Genomic DNA, 19,904 nt, shown 5'->3' with positions numbered 1-19,904 from the left:
ACTTGAAGTTTTACCGTTAAGTCATAGTAAAGGGACTAAAGCGGTACCCCAAAAATGATGCAGCTCATCTATAGTCACTATCCTTTGCCTCTATTCTTCCATTCAGATTTAATTTGGGAAAATTCAAAGTTTAGTGAATAGCCCTAAATGTTTCATTGTCTGCCTCCCCTTCAAATTGTGTGAATATGCAACATGCAGGGTATTTGTAATATGTGTGTGATGTTTTCTGGCTGTGTGTAAAGTTTGCTCACTATGTCATGTTTTTTTTTTTTTTTTTTGCTGGCTGTGTGCAATGTGTGTAAGAAATTTGCTGGGTGAGTGGAATATGTGTGTGGTGTGTTTGTTCTCTGTTTTGCTCCCATTCTACTGAGCTTTCTGCAGAAAGGGGGGAAACGCATATCTCTCAACAAATGGACAGAGGGACACTATCATTTTAGGGGTGCGAGTAGGGCTGTTCAGTGAACTTTTAGGTGACTTACTAATAAAAATGTATGCATCTAAAATGTATTTTAGAACAAAAACAATGTATCTTATTTACACAGCCTGATTTCCTAAACACATTTATTGTAGTTCAAAGACACATTACTGTAAGTATCACTGCTGTGGCGCTCTGTTGAACACTCAGACACAACAACAATATGGAGCTCTTAGAAAAGAGGGACATTAGGATAAAAAACAAAAAAGAGACTATTTATCCTAAATAGGAGACTTGTGAGTTATGGATAAGCATGGTGGTACAGTGGGAGTTAGGGTCCCCGGTAGTCAAATGGGTGAATCTGTGGTTCACATGTCCTGGGTGGCAACAAATACAAATTCACTTAGGGTTACCACCTGACCGGTATTTTACCGGCACAGCCGGTATTTGAGGCTTTGTGGCCAGTGCCGGTATTACAGGAATACTGGCAATATAGGGGAAGGTATTTCTGTTTGATGGAACTCTGAGACAGTATCTCCCAGATCTAAATGTATCACTGCCCATGCTCCCTGAGACAGGCAGAGTAGGGACAGATACATACCGTATTTTTCGCTCTATAAGACGCACTTTTTCCCTCCTCAAAAGTGAGGGGAAATGTCTGTGCGTCTTATGGAGCGAATGTGCCCCTCTCTCTCCCACCTAGGTCCCCGGTAGGTCTCCTACCTTTATGTAGCGTGACCGAGCAGAGCAGTGTGCACCACGGTACCGGAGATTCAGTTTCATGTACCCGGCCGGACTGAAAAGAAGTGAGCACTCAGTGCTCACTTCCTTTCAGTCCGACCGGGAACAGGAAACTGTTCCCTGTGCGCACTGCTCCGCTCGGCCACGCTACATAAAGATAGGAGACCTACCGGCAGTGGTGTATTTAGGATTCGTGCTGCCCTCGGCAGGACAGTGCTCTGACACCCCCCCTAATTTAAATTTTCTCCACCCCTTCCTGTCAAGGCTGCACTTTAACTGACAGACGCATACACTCATTGACAATCACACACTCTCATATACACTGACAAACGCATACACTCATTGACAATCACACACTCTCATATACACTGACAAACAATGACATACACACACTATTACTTGGGGACACACTGACAGACGCATGCACTCACTCATTCACTCAGACTTGTCTTTACCCGTGTGTCTCACTTCCTCAATTCCAACTCTCTCCTTGACCCACATCAATCTGGCTTCCGCCCTCTCCACTCTACAGAGACTGCCCTTATCAAAGTCACTAACAACCTAATTGCAGCTAAATCCAAAGGCCACTACTCCATACTAATTCTTCTTGACCTCTCAGCGGCCTTTGACACCGTTGATCATGCTCTCCTTCTTCAAACTCTTCAATCGCTTGGTCTCTGTGACTCTGTCCTCTCGTGGTTTTCCTCTTATCTCTCCCAACGCTCATTCAGTGTCTCCTTTTCTAATGATACCTCCTCCCCTCGCCCTGTCTCGGTTGGAGTCCCCCAAGGCTCCATCCTTGGTCCCCTTCTATTTTCTCTATATACTGCCTCTCTTGGCAAACTTATTACCTCTTTTGGATTCCACTACCACCTGTACGCTGATGACACCCAGCTATATCTCTCCTCCCCGGACTTCTCCCCTGCCGTCCTGCAACGTGTCACTGCTTGCCTTTCTTCCATCTCTGACTGGATGTCCTCCCGCTTTCTGAAACTCAATCTCTCAAAAACTGAGCTCCTTGTCTTTCCTCCTCCTAATACTGATCCTCCTCTTTCGCTCTCCCTTCAAGTTTGTGGTACCAACATCAGTCCATCCTTGCAAGCGCACTGTCTTGGCGTCATACTTGACTCTGGTCTCACCTTTGAGCCTCACATCCAGCATGTTGCCAAATCCTGTAGATTCCATCTTAAAAACATAGCCCGCATCCGCCCTTTTCTTGCACCAGATACTACCAAGGAGCTTGTCCATGCTCTAGTAATTTCACGCATGGATTACTGTAACCCTCTCCAGATTGGTCTTCCCAAAAGCCGTACTGCACCCCTACAGTCCGTAATGAACGCTGCTGCTAGACTGATTTTCCTCTCTAGTTGTTTCTCTCACACCTCACCCCTCTGCCAGTCCTTACATTGGCTTCCTGTGTGCTATAGGAGTCAATTCAAGGTACTAACTCACACCTATAAAGCACTGAACAACTCTAGCCCCTCTTATATCTCCTCACAGATCCATAGGTATGTCCCTTCTCGGTCTCTCCGCTCTGCCCGTGACCACCTCCTGTCCGTTGTCCGCACTCGTACGGCCAACTCACGCTTGCAGGACTTCTCACGGGCGGCTCCCTTCCTATGGAATAGCCTGCCTACCGCCATCAGACTCTTCCCTAGTCTTGCATCTTTTAAGAAGTGCCTTAAAACCCATCTCTTTAGGAAAGCTTATGGCCTCCAAGACTAACCAATACCTCACATACCTGTCTCTTGCCCTCTCCTAAAGGGCAGTCCACCTTATTTGATTGCAAATTCCTGTCCTAATGTGTTTTACACCCCACCTCCTATAGAATGTAAGCTCGATCGAGCAGGGTCCTCTTCAACCTATTGTTCCTGTAAGTTTATTTGTAATTGTCCTATTTATAGTTAAATCCCCTCTCATAATATTGTAAAGCGCTACGGAATCTGTTGGCGCTATATAAATTGCAATAATAATAATAATTCACACTTACATACACATTTCTCCCAAATTATTATTTTTTTAAAGGAACACTATAGTCACCTAAATTACTTTAGCTAAATAAAGCAGTTTTAATGTATAGGTAATTCCCCTGCAATTTCACTGCTCAATTCACTGTCATTTAGGAGTTAAATCCCTTTGTTTCTGTTTATGCAGCCCTAGCCACACCTCCCCTGGCTATGATTGACAGAGCCTGCATGAAAGAAAAACTGGTTTCACTTTCAAACAGATGTAATTTACCTTAAATAATTGTATCTCAATCTCCAAATTGAACTTTAATCACATACAGGAGGCTCTTGCAGGGTCTAGCAAGCTATTAACATTGCAGGGGAGAAGAAAATCTTAATTAAACAGAACTTGCAATAAAGAAAGCCTAGATAGGGCTCTCTTTACAGGAAGTGTTTATAGACGGCTGTGTAAGTCACATGCAGGGAGGTGTGACTAGGGTTCATAAACAAAGGGATTTAACTCCTAAATGGCAGAGGATTGAGCAGTGAGGCTGCAGGGGCATGTTCTATACACCAAAACTGCTTCATTAAGCTAAAGTTGTTCAGGTGACTATAGTGTCCCATTAATTTAATTGTAAATCCACCCAGCCTCCCTAGGAGAGCTGGAGAGGACTACTTACCTGTTGTTTTTTTTGCCAACCCCTGCAAAGTGCTGCCCAACGCAGACGCCTTGTTTGCCTCGCGGAAGACACGTCCCTGCCTACCGGGGCCAAGGGGGGGGGGGAGAGAGAAGGGCACTAAGGCATGCAAGCCCCCCCTCCACGAATGGACACAGAGAAATAGACACCCAGGTCTCTCTGCAGGAAGGGTTTATGGGGAGAGAGCAGACCTACTCAGTGATGAAGATGGGAACACTTAGGGACATAAAAAAATAAATAGAAATATACAGCAACATTTATTTCTATATCTCAATTGTGACTGCATATATGACTGTATGCCTGAGTATGTATGTCTCTGTATCTCTTTTTTTCTGTGTATGACAGTGTCTGTGTGTTTATGACTATGTCTGTATGTCACTATATGTCTGTGTACGATTGTCTCTAGATGTCTGTATATCACTGCATGACAGTATGTTTGTGTAGGGCAGTCTCTGTATGTCACACTATGGCTGTATGTCTGTAGGACAGGATCTGAAACCCTATGTCTGTATGTCACTGTATGAGAGTGTCTGTGAGTCTTTGTATGACAGTATGTCTGTATGACAGTGTACCTGTACGTGTAGATTGTATGATTATGTGGAGGGTAAGGAATACGAAAATGGCTAAAGAAGACAAGAGATTCAAAGAGAGAGTTACGTGACACATAGGTAAAGAAGCATTTTAGGGGGAGGCGGCAAAATGCATCTTAACGACCGCTGACGGTTCAGGACCGTCAGCGGTAAAACGTGCGTTTGGACCGCTGACGGTCCTGAACCGTCATAACGGTTTTGGGCTACTTACCTGATCGCCGTCGGTCCCACGGCGGCGATCAGTGCTCCACCCGGTCCAGGGGGGTTGCCTGTCTGCCCAGGCAGTCCCCCTTCGGCAGATCAGGACCCCACGGCCATGTGATCACTCGATCACATGACCGCAATAGGTGTCCATGTGTCTGCCTGCAGGGGGACTGTCTGTGCTGACAGGCAGTCTCCCTGCAAGTGAAAAATCCAAAATAAAGTGTAAAAAAAAAATCTGTGTAAAAAAAAAAAAAATAATATGTGTATATATATGCTATATATACATGTATTATATCTATATATACCTATATATAATATATGTATATATATCATATATATAATGTCACACTAAGTGTATTTTTATATTTATATATACGTATATAATTATAAAAATACACTTATATTTAAATTACACACGAATATATACAATATATATGGTATATATATATTATTATAAAATACAAATAATATGTTAATAAAAATAAATAACAAAAAATAAAAATAATTTTTAATAATTAAAAAAAAATTATATATATATATTCAGTTTTATTCTAACAGTATTTTGATATTGATATATATATATTTATATCAAAATATACTTAGAATGTAATGATATATATATCTATGTATAAATAAATAAATAAAAATAATACGAAATATACATATGTCCACATACATAATTACATAAATAATTTCATAAATATACACGTAGACGTCAAATATATAAATATGTATATATATTAAAATTCTACGTGCATATTTATGCAATATTTTTACCTAATTAAGTAATTTTAATGATTGCAATTTGAGGGACCTGCCTGCCAACCCAGGCCCAAAGTCCAGATAATTTAATTTGCTAGCACTGTGTTTAACCCTGTAACTTTCTATGACACCCTAAATCCTGTACATGGGGGTACTGTTTTACTCGGGAGACTTCGCTGAACACAAATATTAGTGTTTCAAAACAGTAAAACCTATCACAGCGATGATATTGTCAGTGAAAGTGAAGTTTTTTGCATTTTTCACACACAAACAGCTCTTTCACTGAGGATATTATTGCTGTGATATATTTTACTGTTCTGATACACTAATATTTGTGTTCAGCGAAGTCTCCTGAGTATAACAGTACCCCACATGTAGAGGTTTTATAGTGTTTGTGAAAGTTACAGGGTCAAATATAAGGCTTGATTTTACTTTTTTTTTTTTTATTGAAATTTGTCAGATTGGTTAGGTTGCCTTTGAGAGCGTATGGTAGCCAAGGAATGAGAATTAGCCCCATGATGGCATACCATTTGCGAAAGAAGACAACCCAAGGTATTGCAAATGGGGTATGTTCAGCTTTTTTTAGTAGCCACTTAGTCACAAACACCGGCCAAAGTTAGCGTTTTTTGCATTTTTAACACACAAACAAATATAAATGCTAACTTTGGCCAGTGTTTGTGACTAGGTGGCTACTAAAAAAAACTGGACATACCCCATTTTGAATACCCTGGGTTGTCTACTTTAAAAAATATGTACATGTTAGGTGTGTTTCGGGGATTTATGACAGATAACGGTGTAACAATGTCACTATTGATACATTTAAAATATATATATATTGAAACAGCAATTTCCTACTTGTATTTATAGGCCTATAACTTGCAAAAAAAAGCAATAAAGCATGTAAACACTGGGTGTTTTTAAACTCGGGACAAAATTTTGAATCTATTTAGCAGTTTTTTTCATTAGCTTTTGTAGATAAGTAAAAGATTTTTCAAGTAAAAGTCCAAAAACATGTTTTTTTTTTTTATTTTTCACCATATTTTATTATTTTTTTTAAATACAATATATGACATAATATATATACACTGGTATGTAAAGAAAGCCCTTCTTGTCGTGAAAAAAACAATATATAACTTGTATGGGAACCGTAAATGAGAGAGCGGAAAATTACAGCTAAACACAAACACCACAAAAGTGTTAAAACTGCTCTGGTCCTTAACGTACAAACATCGCAAAAACAGGCCGGTCCTGAAGGGGTTAAACATCCACAATGCTACACACACAGTCAGACATAGTACACATTGTAATTAGTATTTTAGCAATTTAGGGAGCTTTCCTTTTCCAAATGTTACGCAATATCCGTGACATTGTGTCCAGTGACAACACACATACATATTTAAATATGCAAATTAACATGGCCGGTATCTTCTTCCCAAGAAAGGTGGCAACCCTAATTCACACCCTTAAAGGAACAATATAATGTCAGGAAAATAAACATGTATTCCTGACCCTACAGTGTTAAAAACACCATCTGACCCCTACCCCACCCCCCCACACACCCCCGCGCCCCTCTTATATAGTATAATCTTACCTTTACTCCAGTCTGCTGCTGCTGGCTCTGCCCCTGATCTGTCTGCTTGGCTAACATCGTCAGAAGAGGTGTTTCACATAGGAAATCATTGGATTGGCTGAGCTTGTCAAGGAAGCAGAACAGGGGCAGAGTCAGCACAAGCCAAATACAGCCCTGGCCAAACACCCTCTCTTCATAGAGATGCATTGAATCAATGCATCTCTATGAGGAATGTTTATTGTCTTCCTGCAGAGGGTGCAGAGACTGAATAGCAGTACTGCACACTGTGCAGCACTGCCCCGGAAGCACCTCTAGCAGCCATATGAGGAGAGGCCAGTGAAGTTATCACTAGGCTGTAATGTAAACATTGCATTTTCTCTCCAAAAAATAGTGTTTACTGTAAAAAGCCTGACGGGAATGATTATACTCACCAAAACAAACACAATAAGCTGTAGTTGTTCTGGTGACTACCGCCTTCCCCCCAAAATGCGTCTACCTATGTGTTGCGTAACTGCCTCTTTGAATATAGTGTCCATGTAAATTAATTTTCTTATGACTGTTGAAAACATTGTTTTAGTAGACAGTGCCAATCGATATTAAAGGATCACTATAGGGTCAGGAACACAAACATATATTCCTGACCCTATAGTGTTAAAACCACCATCTAGCCCCCCTGGGCCCCTCATGGCTCCATAAATCTAATAAAAATCTTACTGTATTCAAGCCAGAAGCTGTAAATCTGCATGCTGTTAGACTCAGAAAAACAAGCTGTCTGCGGACATCAGAAGTGGCAGCCTGATCCAATCACAATGCTTCCCCATAGGATTGGCTGAGACTGACAAGGAGGCAGATCACGGGCAGAGCCAGCACAATTCAAACACAGCCCTGACCAATCAGCATCTCCTCATAGAGATTAAATGAATCAATTCACCTCTATGAGGAAAGTTCAGTGTCTGCATGCAGAAGGAGGAAACACTGAATGTTTGGATGCAATTTAGGCAGCCATGACCCAGGAAGGATCTCTAACAGCCATCTGAGGAGTGGCCAGTGAAGTTATCACTAGGCTGTAATGTAAACACTGCTACTCACCAGAACAAATTAAATTAGCTGTAGTTGTTCTGGTGACTATAGTGTCCCTTTAATTTGAATCATATGGTGAGACTTTAACCCCTTAAGGACCAAAATTCTGGAATAAAAGGGAATCATAACGTCAAACATGTTATGTGTCCTTAAAGGGTTAAACAAAGTAATACCTCCAGGATTCTACATTTTATCTGAACAAAGCTGATTCAGTCAGGTCAATCTAGTAAATATTTTTTATTTATAAATACTCGGCCAAAGTATTTTGTCTTCTCTTTTAAACATGCAAACACATACATGAAGTGAAATATCATCACTCCTGCTTACAATCGATACTTTTAACACACACACACACACCCCCCATTCCTTTTCCTGGAATGTCCAAGCAGCAAAACTCCTGGCACGAGCGAGTGGCGGGAACACTTCACGCATGCGCACACCGGCTTCTGAAGCCTCGGCGCAGCATTCCAGCAAGGTCGTGTGACGTAGTAGGAAGCGACGGAGGTAGAGGCTGGCTTCACACTGTGCATGCTCGTGACCTCAATGTCAGCTCTGCTCGCTCAGAGGTTAGCATTTTTCAGTGTGTTTATATTGTGCTTGCCGTAGGGATGATGCATAGCGAGGTTTAACTAGCGAGTTACATTTATTTATTTTGGGACATCTTGCATGTGAATGTGCATGGACGCATAGTCAGGGCTGGTTTTTTGTTTTGTTTTTCTCGTCCAGAAAAAGGTTTTCCAGTTTGAAAAAGAAAAAAAACAAACAATATAGAATGAACATCTGGCTGAGTAATCTTCTGTGTTGAGAGCATGTGACCATATATCTGTCAAAGTAAAAAAAACAATCACAAAGGACAATGCAGAGTCTGTCAGTGCAACACCCAGAGAGGAAAAATACCACCCTAAAAGAAAATAAAACAGCAAAGAAATATTTTCAGTTGCAACAAAACAATGATTTTATTTAATGACACGAGAACTTTAAATACTAGTGTTCTAATGAAGGTTGGTCAAACCATGAGATTACTTAACGGCTGGAAAATGTTATAATGCAGTAGGTGTGCCACATTCCTCGTCAACTACCACTCAGTCATACAAAGAGGATTAAAACAGATTTAGTTAGTGTCTCTGTCATCATCTAGGTTTTTTTGCATAATTGCAATTGGAGTTCGGGGGCAGGGAAAGGTGAGATTTACTTACCTAAACCGTCTCCTCATGGGAGCCGCAATCTTCTTCCTGCCACTCTTCTTCAGCTTCCAGGAGCTAACGTCAGTGCTGTGCAGCTTTATTTCTCTACAGCCGTCACTAATGACTGCTGTGTGAAATTACAAGATTTCCCGGCAGTAGCCCTGCCTTGTGTCAAGCATTGTCAGGTGTAGGAAAAATACTTAAAAAAAAAAAATAATTAGTCCCTACTAAAATCCCAACATAGTCAATCATAGGATTTCACAAAGACTTTATCTTATGAAATACTCATTTTGGAGGGATGTGGGATGGGATGACAATGCCACTAAAAAATAGAACTCCAGACACATAAAGCCCTTCAGCTTTCTTAAGTACTTTGTTTTTGCAGCCTCTTACATATGTGACTGTTTAAAAGTGACAATTTCTGTAGAATTTTGGACAGAAACACATGCCTGGCTGGCACTCCACAATCCAGGGAGGTTTTCTTCCACTTCCATTAGCTCCGCTACACTAGAGCACACCTGTCTTCCCCTATTCCCAATTAGCTTTACTACAACTCAAGAAGTGTAGAATAGCCGTGATCGCTTATAGCTTACTTAAGAGGTTTCTCAATAAGAAGCTTCATCTTGGTGTATTCCCTTGCATAGACTAAAATAGGGTAGGCTTGCTAAGGCTGTAGTTGCTTTTGCAAGCAGTTTTTTTCCCATATACCCCAAAGAAAACATACAGAAACGAATATGGCCATGTTTTTTGTGGATATATCTACTAAATATATATTTTTAAAGTCAATGCAGTGATCCTTTAACTTACTAATGCAGCATATAAATGCTACAGAGCAGCACTTTTCTAGTACTGCCCATCTGCTTTGTGTCAGCTGATCTGTGTCGTCTGGGCTCATAAAGCCTTGAAACAGTGGGTTTAGTATTATGTAAAATGATTTCAAGAAATAATTGCTGGTCTGTTTTAATGCAGACCATCTTAATCTTAAAAAATATATCTTTAGTAATATAAGTGGAATGCCAGTTGTCCTGTAGTTGGAGCAGTAAGAGCTTTTAATACCAGCCTCTGATAAATATTCTGTTTTTTGATTCGTGTTCACCATCTACTCTTACAGTAAGGCAGTTTCATTTAGTTTTACACACAAAAAAGGCTTTTTTCTTGCCATCCAGAGTTCACACCATCTGATTTGATAATGTAGTATTTACACTTCAGCAATACATGTATCAATTATGTCCAACTTGTATAGGAGTTCCAGTGTGGTACTTACATAGCTGAAAGGAGACATGTTTCTCCATCAAGTTCAGCCTTTCTCACATCTGCGCTGGGCCATCCCAGCACTTGGTGCTCTAAGTCAATCACCACCACCCAGCTTGGACAGAACTTATATGGATAATGCTGAAGTGTAAAATCCACATTATCATATAATGACTGGAGAGGAAGCAGGTTATGGTTACTGGGAGACCACCAATTTTTGTCAAAGTGCCCTCAAGAGGTAGAATGAGCTATAGTGTTTATGTTCCCTCGGGTGTATCTTTAACTTGTGAAGACTGCAAGTCACTGCCTATGTGATTGCCAACCCTATTTGTAGACATTTTCGAATTACACATTCAATTTTTTTCATTTCTTTCAACTTGCTTTTTCTCAGGGATATTCTTGGCCATCGTCATGCTATGTGCAGCCTGGGTTCCCCTTCGAATGGGGATGGGAATAGGACAATCATTCACCCGAAATATGGGGTCACTGACTACTAAAATGGCAGAATACAGAAAAATGTGGAAGCCAATTGAGCCCAAGGACTGGACTGTGCAATATCAAGAGAGACACATCCCTTACACTAAATGCCAGCTAGTACATCATTTGCTTCAGGTATGTGCAACTGTTATAATCGTCTAGACCCGGGGTAGTCAACCTGGTCCCTACCAACCGCTAGTGGGCGGTTTGGGATTTTAGGTGGACGGAGGTAGGTTCTGCAAAAAACGCCCAGTGTGCCTCGATGGCTGTGGACCAAGGCCAGCAGGGCAGATCCTTGCTGTAAGCTCTCTCGGGCTGGTGAGGAGATCAAAGATCTCACTCACCGGCACGCTGTCACTTAGTTCCAGCAGAGGGAGGGAAGGGTCTGGGAGGCCCTGTGTTCCTCCCGCGAGCAGGCTGGTAAGAGTGTTGCCGCGCATTACCATGGCAATGCTATGTTACAGTGCTGTGCTTGCAGGAAGACAGGAGACGCAGCCTGCAGCATGAGGAGCTGCAGACTAAAGTGAACATGCTATCACTGGATCACCAGGGCTTTCAGCATTATGCCCCTTCTCTCTGGTAAAAGGTAAGAAGGGAAGGGTAGACATTAAGATAGATTTACACAGCATAGACCCTATGCACCCTTCACACAAACACAGACTTCCCACTCACACACTCCACCCCTCACATGCACTATTGTGCACACTTCCTTTCAGTCCCGCCGGAAACCGGAACCTGAAATTAAAGTTCCTGTACCGCGGTGCGCGCTGTGAAGCCGGCCCACGCTTCAGGACAGGTAAGTAATTATGGGATATTGGCGTATAACACGCACCCACGATTTTTCCCCTATTTTCAGGGGAAAAAAGTGCGTGTTATACGCCGATAAATACGGGTAATTATTGTGGTGGGATGCTGTCTCTGCTTCCTCAGTGGTCAGTTATTGTAATATTTAAAAAACAGGGCTTTGAAGTGGAACTTCTAGCTCTGTCTAGATGCCCTGTCAATCACTGTGAATGGAACTACACTTTCAAATTCTGTGCACACTGATCTCCACTGACTTGAGATCAGCAGGGCATGCTGGCGTAAAAGGTACTGCTCCCATACAGCTATTGCTAGCAATGCCACAAACTTTACCTGTCTCTGTGGTGATTGATGCTGTGAGTGGCACACTAGGTGTCACATAGACAGGGATATTTATTGGAATTGGAACTTGGACATACAAGTTCGTGTCACTTCAGTGCTGATAAAATTGAGATTTTTTTTTCATAATGCCATGTGATGTCAAGTATAACCTATAGAACAAAAAGGAAGCACTCATCTCAATATAAACACAAAGATAAAGCACCGCGCTTACAGCAGCAGTAGCTTAGTATCCAACAGCTTAAAATACATAGTAAAAGAGAACGTTACCTGCGCTCTGGCCTAAATTCCCATGTGCATTTAAACAAAATGGAGGCTCTTTAGTTTTATTCCAATGGCCATTTGAATATATAAGCTCACCAGCCACGTCAAGGCAAGCCTCAATAGGTGAGTTCCTACACTAGCCATTAGATATCCTATCAGCCAAGAATCTCCAGTGAGACAGGAAGGGGTATTTTATAAACCCTGTAACATTTAACCCTTTATAGGGCTTCTACACATACAATAAACTTTGCTGATATCAGACAAAGTAAGACAGAAAGGGGTGTTTTATAAACCCTTTAACATTTAACCCTTTATAGGGCTTCTACACATTCAATAAACTTTGCTGGTATCAGAAAAAGTTTAAACGTCTCTAATGAGACATGAAGGGGTGTTTTATAAACCCCTACATACTTTACCCTGAATAGGGCTATAACACATACAAATCACCTTGCTGGTATCAGCTAAAAGGCAAATTTCTCTGATGAGACAGGAAGGGTTGCTGCCCCTACATACTTATCAAGTCTTAATAAGACAAACGTGGGGAGGCTGGCAGCAATGTAACATAGCTGTGTGATACAAAATTCATATACAAAGATAAAGCAAACTCATTTACAAAGATAAAGCACCGCGCTTACAGCAGCAGTAGCTTAGTATCCAACAGCTTAAAATACATAGTAAAAACAAAGAGAACGTTCTCTTTGTTTTTACTCATCTCAATATGCTTACATCAAATGTTTTTTTTCAGGGGCCATATTACAATACATAAAGTACAGTACACTCCACATTAAATAAACTAAAGTATATAAAAAAACATTTTTAAAACTTGCTGTCTAAGGTAAAGCAATTATTTACCAAAGTGAGAATTTAAAGTGAAGTAGAAGTGCATTTACAATATTTAGCCACACTGAGGGCATAGTTGACAGAGAATTTCTCAATTTCATCTATTTTGACCTTAGATTTGAAATCCACTTTGAATTCCCACTTAAGTGACTAACTCTCTTAGGATCTAAAACAAATGTATGTTACAAGAAATGGCCATACATTGCAGATCATATTGTGTCCTGTACTGAGTTTCATCATATGATCTGCGAATTGAAATAACTTGACTAATTTCAAACTCAAAAGCAAATGTGTTCCATCTGTCTAATGGCAGCACTAGTGATGGAAAGATAATTGAAGATTATGCTAGCTTTAGTGTACTATTAATCTTGATTTTAATAACGACAGGAGGCGAGTATTTTGCATAATCTTCCTTTACTACTCCATAGCAGCATAGACATATAGAGAAAAAAGGGAACCAATCAGAGCATGGCAGAGAGTATAAGATACACCTTCCATTGAGACACTTCCTCTTGATAACGGCTGTCATGACAAGGGTGCATAATTTATTATTACACTATGGAATATTGCTATTTAATATAACTTGTGTAGTGCATCAATAATTTGACCCCTGGGTAGAGGACAAATGGCAGAGAGAAATTGCTCTTTTGATCAAAAGGGGCTTCTGCAAGGTATGAAAAGGATTGCCCTCTTGATCTATCAAAGGCCCTGCAAGGTGAGACATTTTACACTCGAGTCGCCTGTATGTCTAGTTTCAATGTAAACTACTGACTTTGACCATATGGCCTGAAACTCTCAATTGATAGTTCAATCCTTTGATATGATAATGGTATTAGTTTCATGAAAACCCTGGTGTTCCAGTACCATATCCAAGAGAAACATTTATACTTACCCACAGCATAAAGGATCACTATAGGATCAGGGAACCTTATTTCCAGCGCCGCACGGGTCCTCCGACGCTGGCTCTGCCCCCTTTGTGACATCATCAAAATGGCCGATTTTTTTGCCTATCCAATTCTTTCCCATAGGGAAAGCATTGGATTGGCTAAAATCGGCACAGGGTGGGCCAAATACCATTTTGTCCAATCAGGACCTCTATATAGAGATGCATTAAATCAATGCATCTCTATGAGAAAAATTCTGCGTCTCCATGCAGAGCGTGGGGTGCTGAATGGCAGGGCTGCTTACTGTGCAGCCCTGAGCCAGGAAGCCCCTCCAGTGGCCATCTAAGAAGTGGCCACTTGGAGGTGTCCCTAGAGGCAATGTAAACACTGCCTTTTCTCTGAACAGGCAGTGTTTACAGGAAAATGCCTGAAGGGAGCTATTATATTCACCACAACAACTACATTTAGCTGTAGTTGTTCTGGTGACTTTCGTGTCCCTTTAATAATTAAGCCTCATTTTTATCATATTTTGAATGAAACATGCCCAGTCTTTTAATTAAGCCTAAACATGGATCGCGGGTGGGGCGTGCAACGTGTCTATGGGATTGGAAACTAATAACAAATTCATAGATGCAATTATTAGTTCTGTGGCAGGTACATAAGAGGAGATAGAGCCAAATGCTTCCATTTGGATTGACGTTGGTCTGGAACAAGGGAGGTGGTCACTTATTATTTCTATATATACGCCTTAACTCTGCCCCTGGGCAATACTTGATAATCCACAGGGTATATATCCAATGATTTGGAGAGGTGTTGGTGTACTTGCTTGGGGCTAAGATCTAATTTTGAGTGAGTCACCATCATCCTTCCTTGTCAGAGACCCCTGGGCAGAAGTTTTACTTTGAAAACCTAAGTGAGTAATTAGGACTTCTGTTATTTTATCCTTTTTGTTTTTATCTGTTGTGGATGTAAATAAATTGTTTATCATATATTTTGTGTGCACTGTGACTATTTTTGGCTCATAATAAACATTATTTTATTAAGTCCTGCCTTTGTCTGGTTAAGAATCACGTTACCTGAAGAGACTGATTAGTATTTTGCAATTACATAGATATTGTGCTGAGTAATATTTGATGGGTTTTTATTATTGATTTACCTGGGGGACCAAGACAAATCACACGATCCACTGAAGAACCATACGGAATAACGAAGACAGTTTAAATTCCAGGAAAGATGAAGTACCGTTGAATTCATTCAAAACTGGGAACTACGAATGATGTAGAAGATCTTTGTGTCTTTAAGCTGAAAAAGACCCTCACATAAAAGGTCTGAAATTCGTCCACTTGACCCGTGAATAGCAAGCTGAGAGGTAACACTTCCTCGTTCCAGGAGCCCATGAGTCCCAGAGAATATCTCTAGCCGTTGACGATAAGTCATCGGTGCATCAAACATCCCCAATAGACTCCAGGCCACTAAAGTCCTTCTTTTAGCATGGGACAAGGATTCCCCATGGAATCCGTGAGTATAATCTGATCGTCTGTTAATAGCGGAGGGTCCTGGTATGACAGTGCGAGGAGATCTGGGAACCAAGGTTGACTCTGCCACTGGGGCGCCACCAGGGGGCTTGCCACTTCCAGCGATCTGATGTGGTGAACCACTCTCGCGAATATAGTAAAGGGGGAAATGCGTAAGACCCTTCGGTCAGCCATGCCTGCAGGAATGCATCTACTGCGGCACCCTCTGGGTCTGATAATCAGTTATAGAAAATCGGTAGTTGGCGGTTGATGCTAGATGCGAAAAGTCGATCGTGAACGGACCCCTCAAGTTGTTCAGTGTTGCCAATATGTATGGAGCTAGGTGCCAGTCGTTGTTGTCCCTCCAGTGTCGAGAGGTTTCCCTAGGAAGATGTTCCGCCATCAATGTGGTATTGCATGGTAGGCAATAGTCGAAGATTTCCTTTGTGAGGTGTCTCAGTGTCTGAAAACAAATGCCATCTAAGTGGTTGATGTGACGAACTGCGGAGAAATTGTCCATGCGCAGCAGGATACAGTAATCTGATCTCCCTTTCATTAGATTTCGGATAGCCGAGGCGCCTGCCAACAATTCCAGGCATGTATACCGTCAAGCTACCTTGTCGGATTTACCTACACTACGTCATGGGTACCGTTGAAAAAAGGTGGTTGTGATTCTGGTCGGAGAGTAGAATGTCTTCCAGGTAAGCCAGGCATAGTATGCCTTGACTCCGTAAGTGAGCCATCAATGGTTTCAGAAACTTTCGTAAAGCGCTGTGATGCCGAACTGTGCCCGAAGGGGAGGCAGGTGAATTGCCATGGTGTCCTGTTCCAGAGGAACCGTTAGAAGGGACGACTGCCGTCGTCTACTGCTACAGGTGGGTAAACCAGTCTCCTCCTTTGCCAGAGGTGCCGCAATTGAAATGGTGGTATGTAAAAATGTTTAACCAAGAAAGAGACATTCAGATATTTTCTGGTCTCCAAGAGCATCCTATTGATGTAACTTTTACCCAATTTAATGGTATTCATTTTATCTACCTCAAAGGGCTAAAGGGCTGAGTCAACACTGCTGGGGAAATTAAACTGTGACCCCCAAGGGTTAAGCAGATTCTTCTGACTAAGCATTAGCATTGATGAAAGGCTCCCTGAATTATTTAGTCATGCCTGTGGGCCCAATTCTTTAGCCCCACGGTTTACCATTTTGCCATCAATTCAGAATAAGGCAGCCCAGCGTCTCTCTGAAAAGAGGACCACATTTGTGTTGCCCAGGAAGCAAAACACCTCTGGGTATACTCACGAACATTGTGCTCTCCGTCGCGTGTTGTCTGCTGAAAGAAGTCAGCCTGGGTGTATGCCTCATCCGTTAGGGTCAGAACCCGGGCAAGTGGCCCGACAGCATCGAGGAGCTTATCCTGGGCTCCCTTGAACCCTTTATCGATTCCTTTCCTTGGGTCTCTACCCCCTCGTGCCATGAATGCCAGCATCATCTGGTCAAATTCTGGGGTATAGGCGACCTTATCCGGAGTTCACTCTGATCTCAGCCACTTGCAGACTTCCTTGTACAGTGCCTTCCGTAGCCAGAAGTGCATGTGTCCAATCTCCCGAGTGTGGGTGGCGAATGTTTCTCGGGTCAAACAGCGTTGGCCCATGGTGTCAAAAAAATTAGTATAGAAGTATTCCAGTAAATGCAGCAGCTAGCATAAGCTAGGGTACATTTATACATCAGAGGCTCACCCCTGTTTAATTGCTAGCAACCGGCAAGGGTTAAATGGCCCCCACGGATCTCGCGAGGCACAATCCAAAGTGGTCGCTGAAAAAAACCTGCGAAATACGTTCGCAGGAAATCTGTCGAATGGTCACTTGTAATAAAGCGGACAGAACAGTAATACAGGAAAAAACAGAGGAAAAACTAACACAGAAAACTCATAAACGAGTTAGTTCACGGAACGAACAACCCAAAGGGAAACTACCGAACGCTGAGGATGTGGGTTTGGGCGTAGAACAGTCCAAAGGGTCAACCAGGAAGAATACAAACCACCGAATGCGCATTGGTTTGAATACGCATTCGGTAGATTGAGTAGAAAATACAAACCACCGAGCGCACATAGATATATGCGTTTGGTAGATTTGAAAGGAGAGAATAGGCGAATGCAGGCACACATGTAAGCGCGCGAACGCAGGAACCTGACAGGTGGGAAATCTCCACAGCGCCACACAATCTGTGGCGGTGGGAGAGTGCGTGTGGAGTGGCGAGCACAGCCACAAGGAAAACATTTTATGAGAGGGACTCGCCCTCTAAGAATGAAATCAGTATCATGTACTTACATAAACTGTAAGAGAAAAAAAACTGACATGGAATAAAGGGGATAAAGTAGGTACCCAGACATCCCAAGTCTATACCCTAAAAAACAAAAAAACAGCGTCCCCACTATCAGATAAAACCCTACATAAATACATATACAGTAAGAAAAGAAAGAAATCAAGTTACATAGTTACATAGCTGAAAAGAGACTTGCGTCCAAGTTCTGCCTTCCTCACATATGTTTTTGCTGTTGATCCAAAAGAAGGCAAGTATATAAGTAAAATTAAGTAAATATAACAAGACAAGCCAACAAAGTGTAGACACACAATATTCTGACCTGACTTGTGATGGAGCAGAAAGAGGAAGTGACTGAGTGGAAGGCATATCTTATACTTTCTGCCTGTCTCCATTTTTTTTTTTTTAATATATATGTCTTTGCTGCTATGAAGTAGTAAAGGAAGATTGTGCAAAATATGAAGCCTCCTGTCATGTGATACAATTTCACTAATGGAATAGGTCAAAAGGTTGTTCACCTTTGAACTACTCTATCTATATCACATGCATTGGTGGGAGCAGTTCCTAATGATTCCAAACTCAGTCAGCCTGCTAAAAACTATGTGATGAGTAGGGAAGCATTTAAAAAAAAAAAAAATGTTTGTTTGTTTTTTATCTTTTGTGCGGCTTTACCATGTACCGGTTCACATTATGAAACTTAGAGGTTCGGTGCAGTTATTTTCCTATGTCTGCCTTTTAAAGTGCTCTGAGCAGATACAGAACCAGGTGTTTGGATTTTGTCAACACTTAGCCGTTGCAATTAGCATCTTAAATTAGACATCTTTAAAACAAGAGACTGCAATTCTGGCATTCTGCGTTGGTATATCAGTCTGTGGAATATCTGAAGTCTGAAGGCTATTCTGTTTGGATCCCGGTAACTCTGTGCAGCTGGTAGGGAGCTAGCAATCATGCTTTCTTTTTCATCTATTCATGCCATGTTTTCTGGTGCTATAGTTATGCTGCATTAATGCCATAATATGTCATTATGCTAGTACTACTGTTGATTTTTATTTTGAGATAAATTCTCACACAGTGGATTTTAAGAGTATTGTAACTTTATGGTTTTTATTTTGCAGATTCCTTAATTTTCTTTCTGATTCAATTCTATAATCTATTTTTCAGATTTTCTGTTCATGTATATTTGGTATGTATTATTCAGGTAGGGCATTCTTTCTTGTGGATGCTATTGTAGGAGTATTTTTTTTCTAATGAGCAGATTAATTTGGTTTTAAATATCAGCTGTCTCCTTCATGGCATCCCCATCTGTTCTAGAATAGTATCCAGATTGTGTGGTCAACATCCTGCCCCAGCATCTCCAGATGTTGTAGTCTTTATTTGCCAAGCAGTAGCAGGAGTCATAGAGGCAGCCCGGTCTCAGAAGACACTCCAGCTGGGACTTTGGAAGACCAGATAGTAATTTCTGAGCAGGAATATGAGAGGGATTATGCCAGAGAGAAGAAGATTATCAGGAGCCACTGTCGCCGTACTTACCCAATCGACATGCTGCTCCAGCATATCTGTGCTCCCAAATGCGCCAATCATATGCTAATATGACACCTATCGTCATTTCCAGTTATAGGAGATACACATCATCACTGCGACCTTTTTACTACACTTTTTGGGGTCGCATGGGTGGACCAATCAGAGTCTACCTTTATATATAAATGAAGTTTTAGCACCATGGTCATTCCCCTTTTGTAGATACCTCTTTGTTCCTCATTCAGTGCATTATAGTATTATTATTATTTTCGCTATTTATCATTATATGTTAAACCCGGTCATTCTAAACTCCAGTAATATGTTATTTTCTGTTTTCCTATCTCTGACCATAGAATTGCAAGTTGTGTAGTGTATTTGTGACAGTTTCTTACCAAGGCAGTGTGGAAAACCTAGCCAGGAAGACACTCGAGAACATTTTGCTAACCTAAAAAAGAAAGAGCTTGCTTTCGTTTCACATGAGACCTTATTCAAGAAGAATTGTTTAAAGTAAA

General features: G+C 41.3%; 1 protein-coding gene across 1 annotated transcript in view; it reads left to right on the top strand.

Moving 5' to 3' along the window:
- Positions 1–8,471: 8,471 nt before the first annotated feature.
- TMEM143 (transmembrane protein 143) overlaps positions 8,472–19,904 on the top strand; it is a 28,270-nt gene continuing 16,837 nt past the window's right edge. Inside the window, exons 1-2 of the mRNA XM_063435834.1 lie at positions 8,472–8,572; positions 10,833–11,053. Of these exons, the coding sequence (XP_063291904.1) occupies positions 10,853–11,053 (201 nt within the window). The 5' untranslated portion in view covers positions 8,472–8,572; positions 10,833–10,852. The remainder of the gene's footprint in view (positions 8,573–10,832; positions 11,054–19,904) is intronic.

This window comes from Pelobates fuscus, chromosome 11 (assembly GCF_036172605.1).
Source record: "Pelobates fuscus isolate aPelFus1 chromosome 11, aPelFus1.pri, whole genome shotgun sequence".
In the NCBI taxonomy this organism is placed as follows: Eukaryota; Metazoa; Chordata; class Amphibia; order Anura; family Pelobatidae; genus Pelobates; species Pelobates fuscus.
The sequence above is the reverse complement of the archived record's forward strand: the minus strand, read 5'-3'. Positions and strand labels throughout refer to the sequence as shown.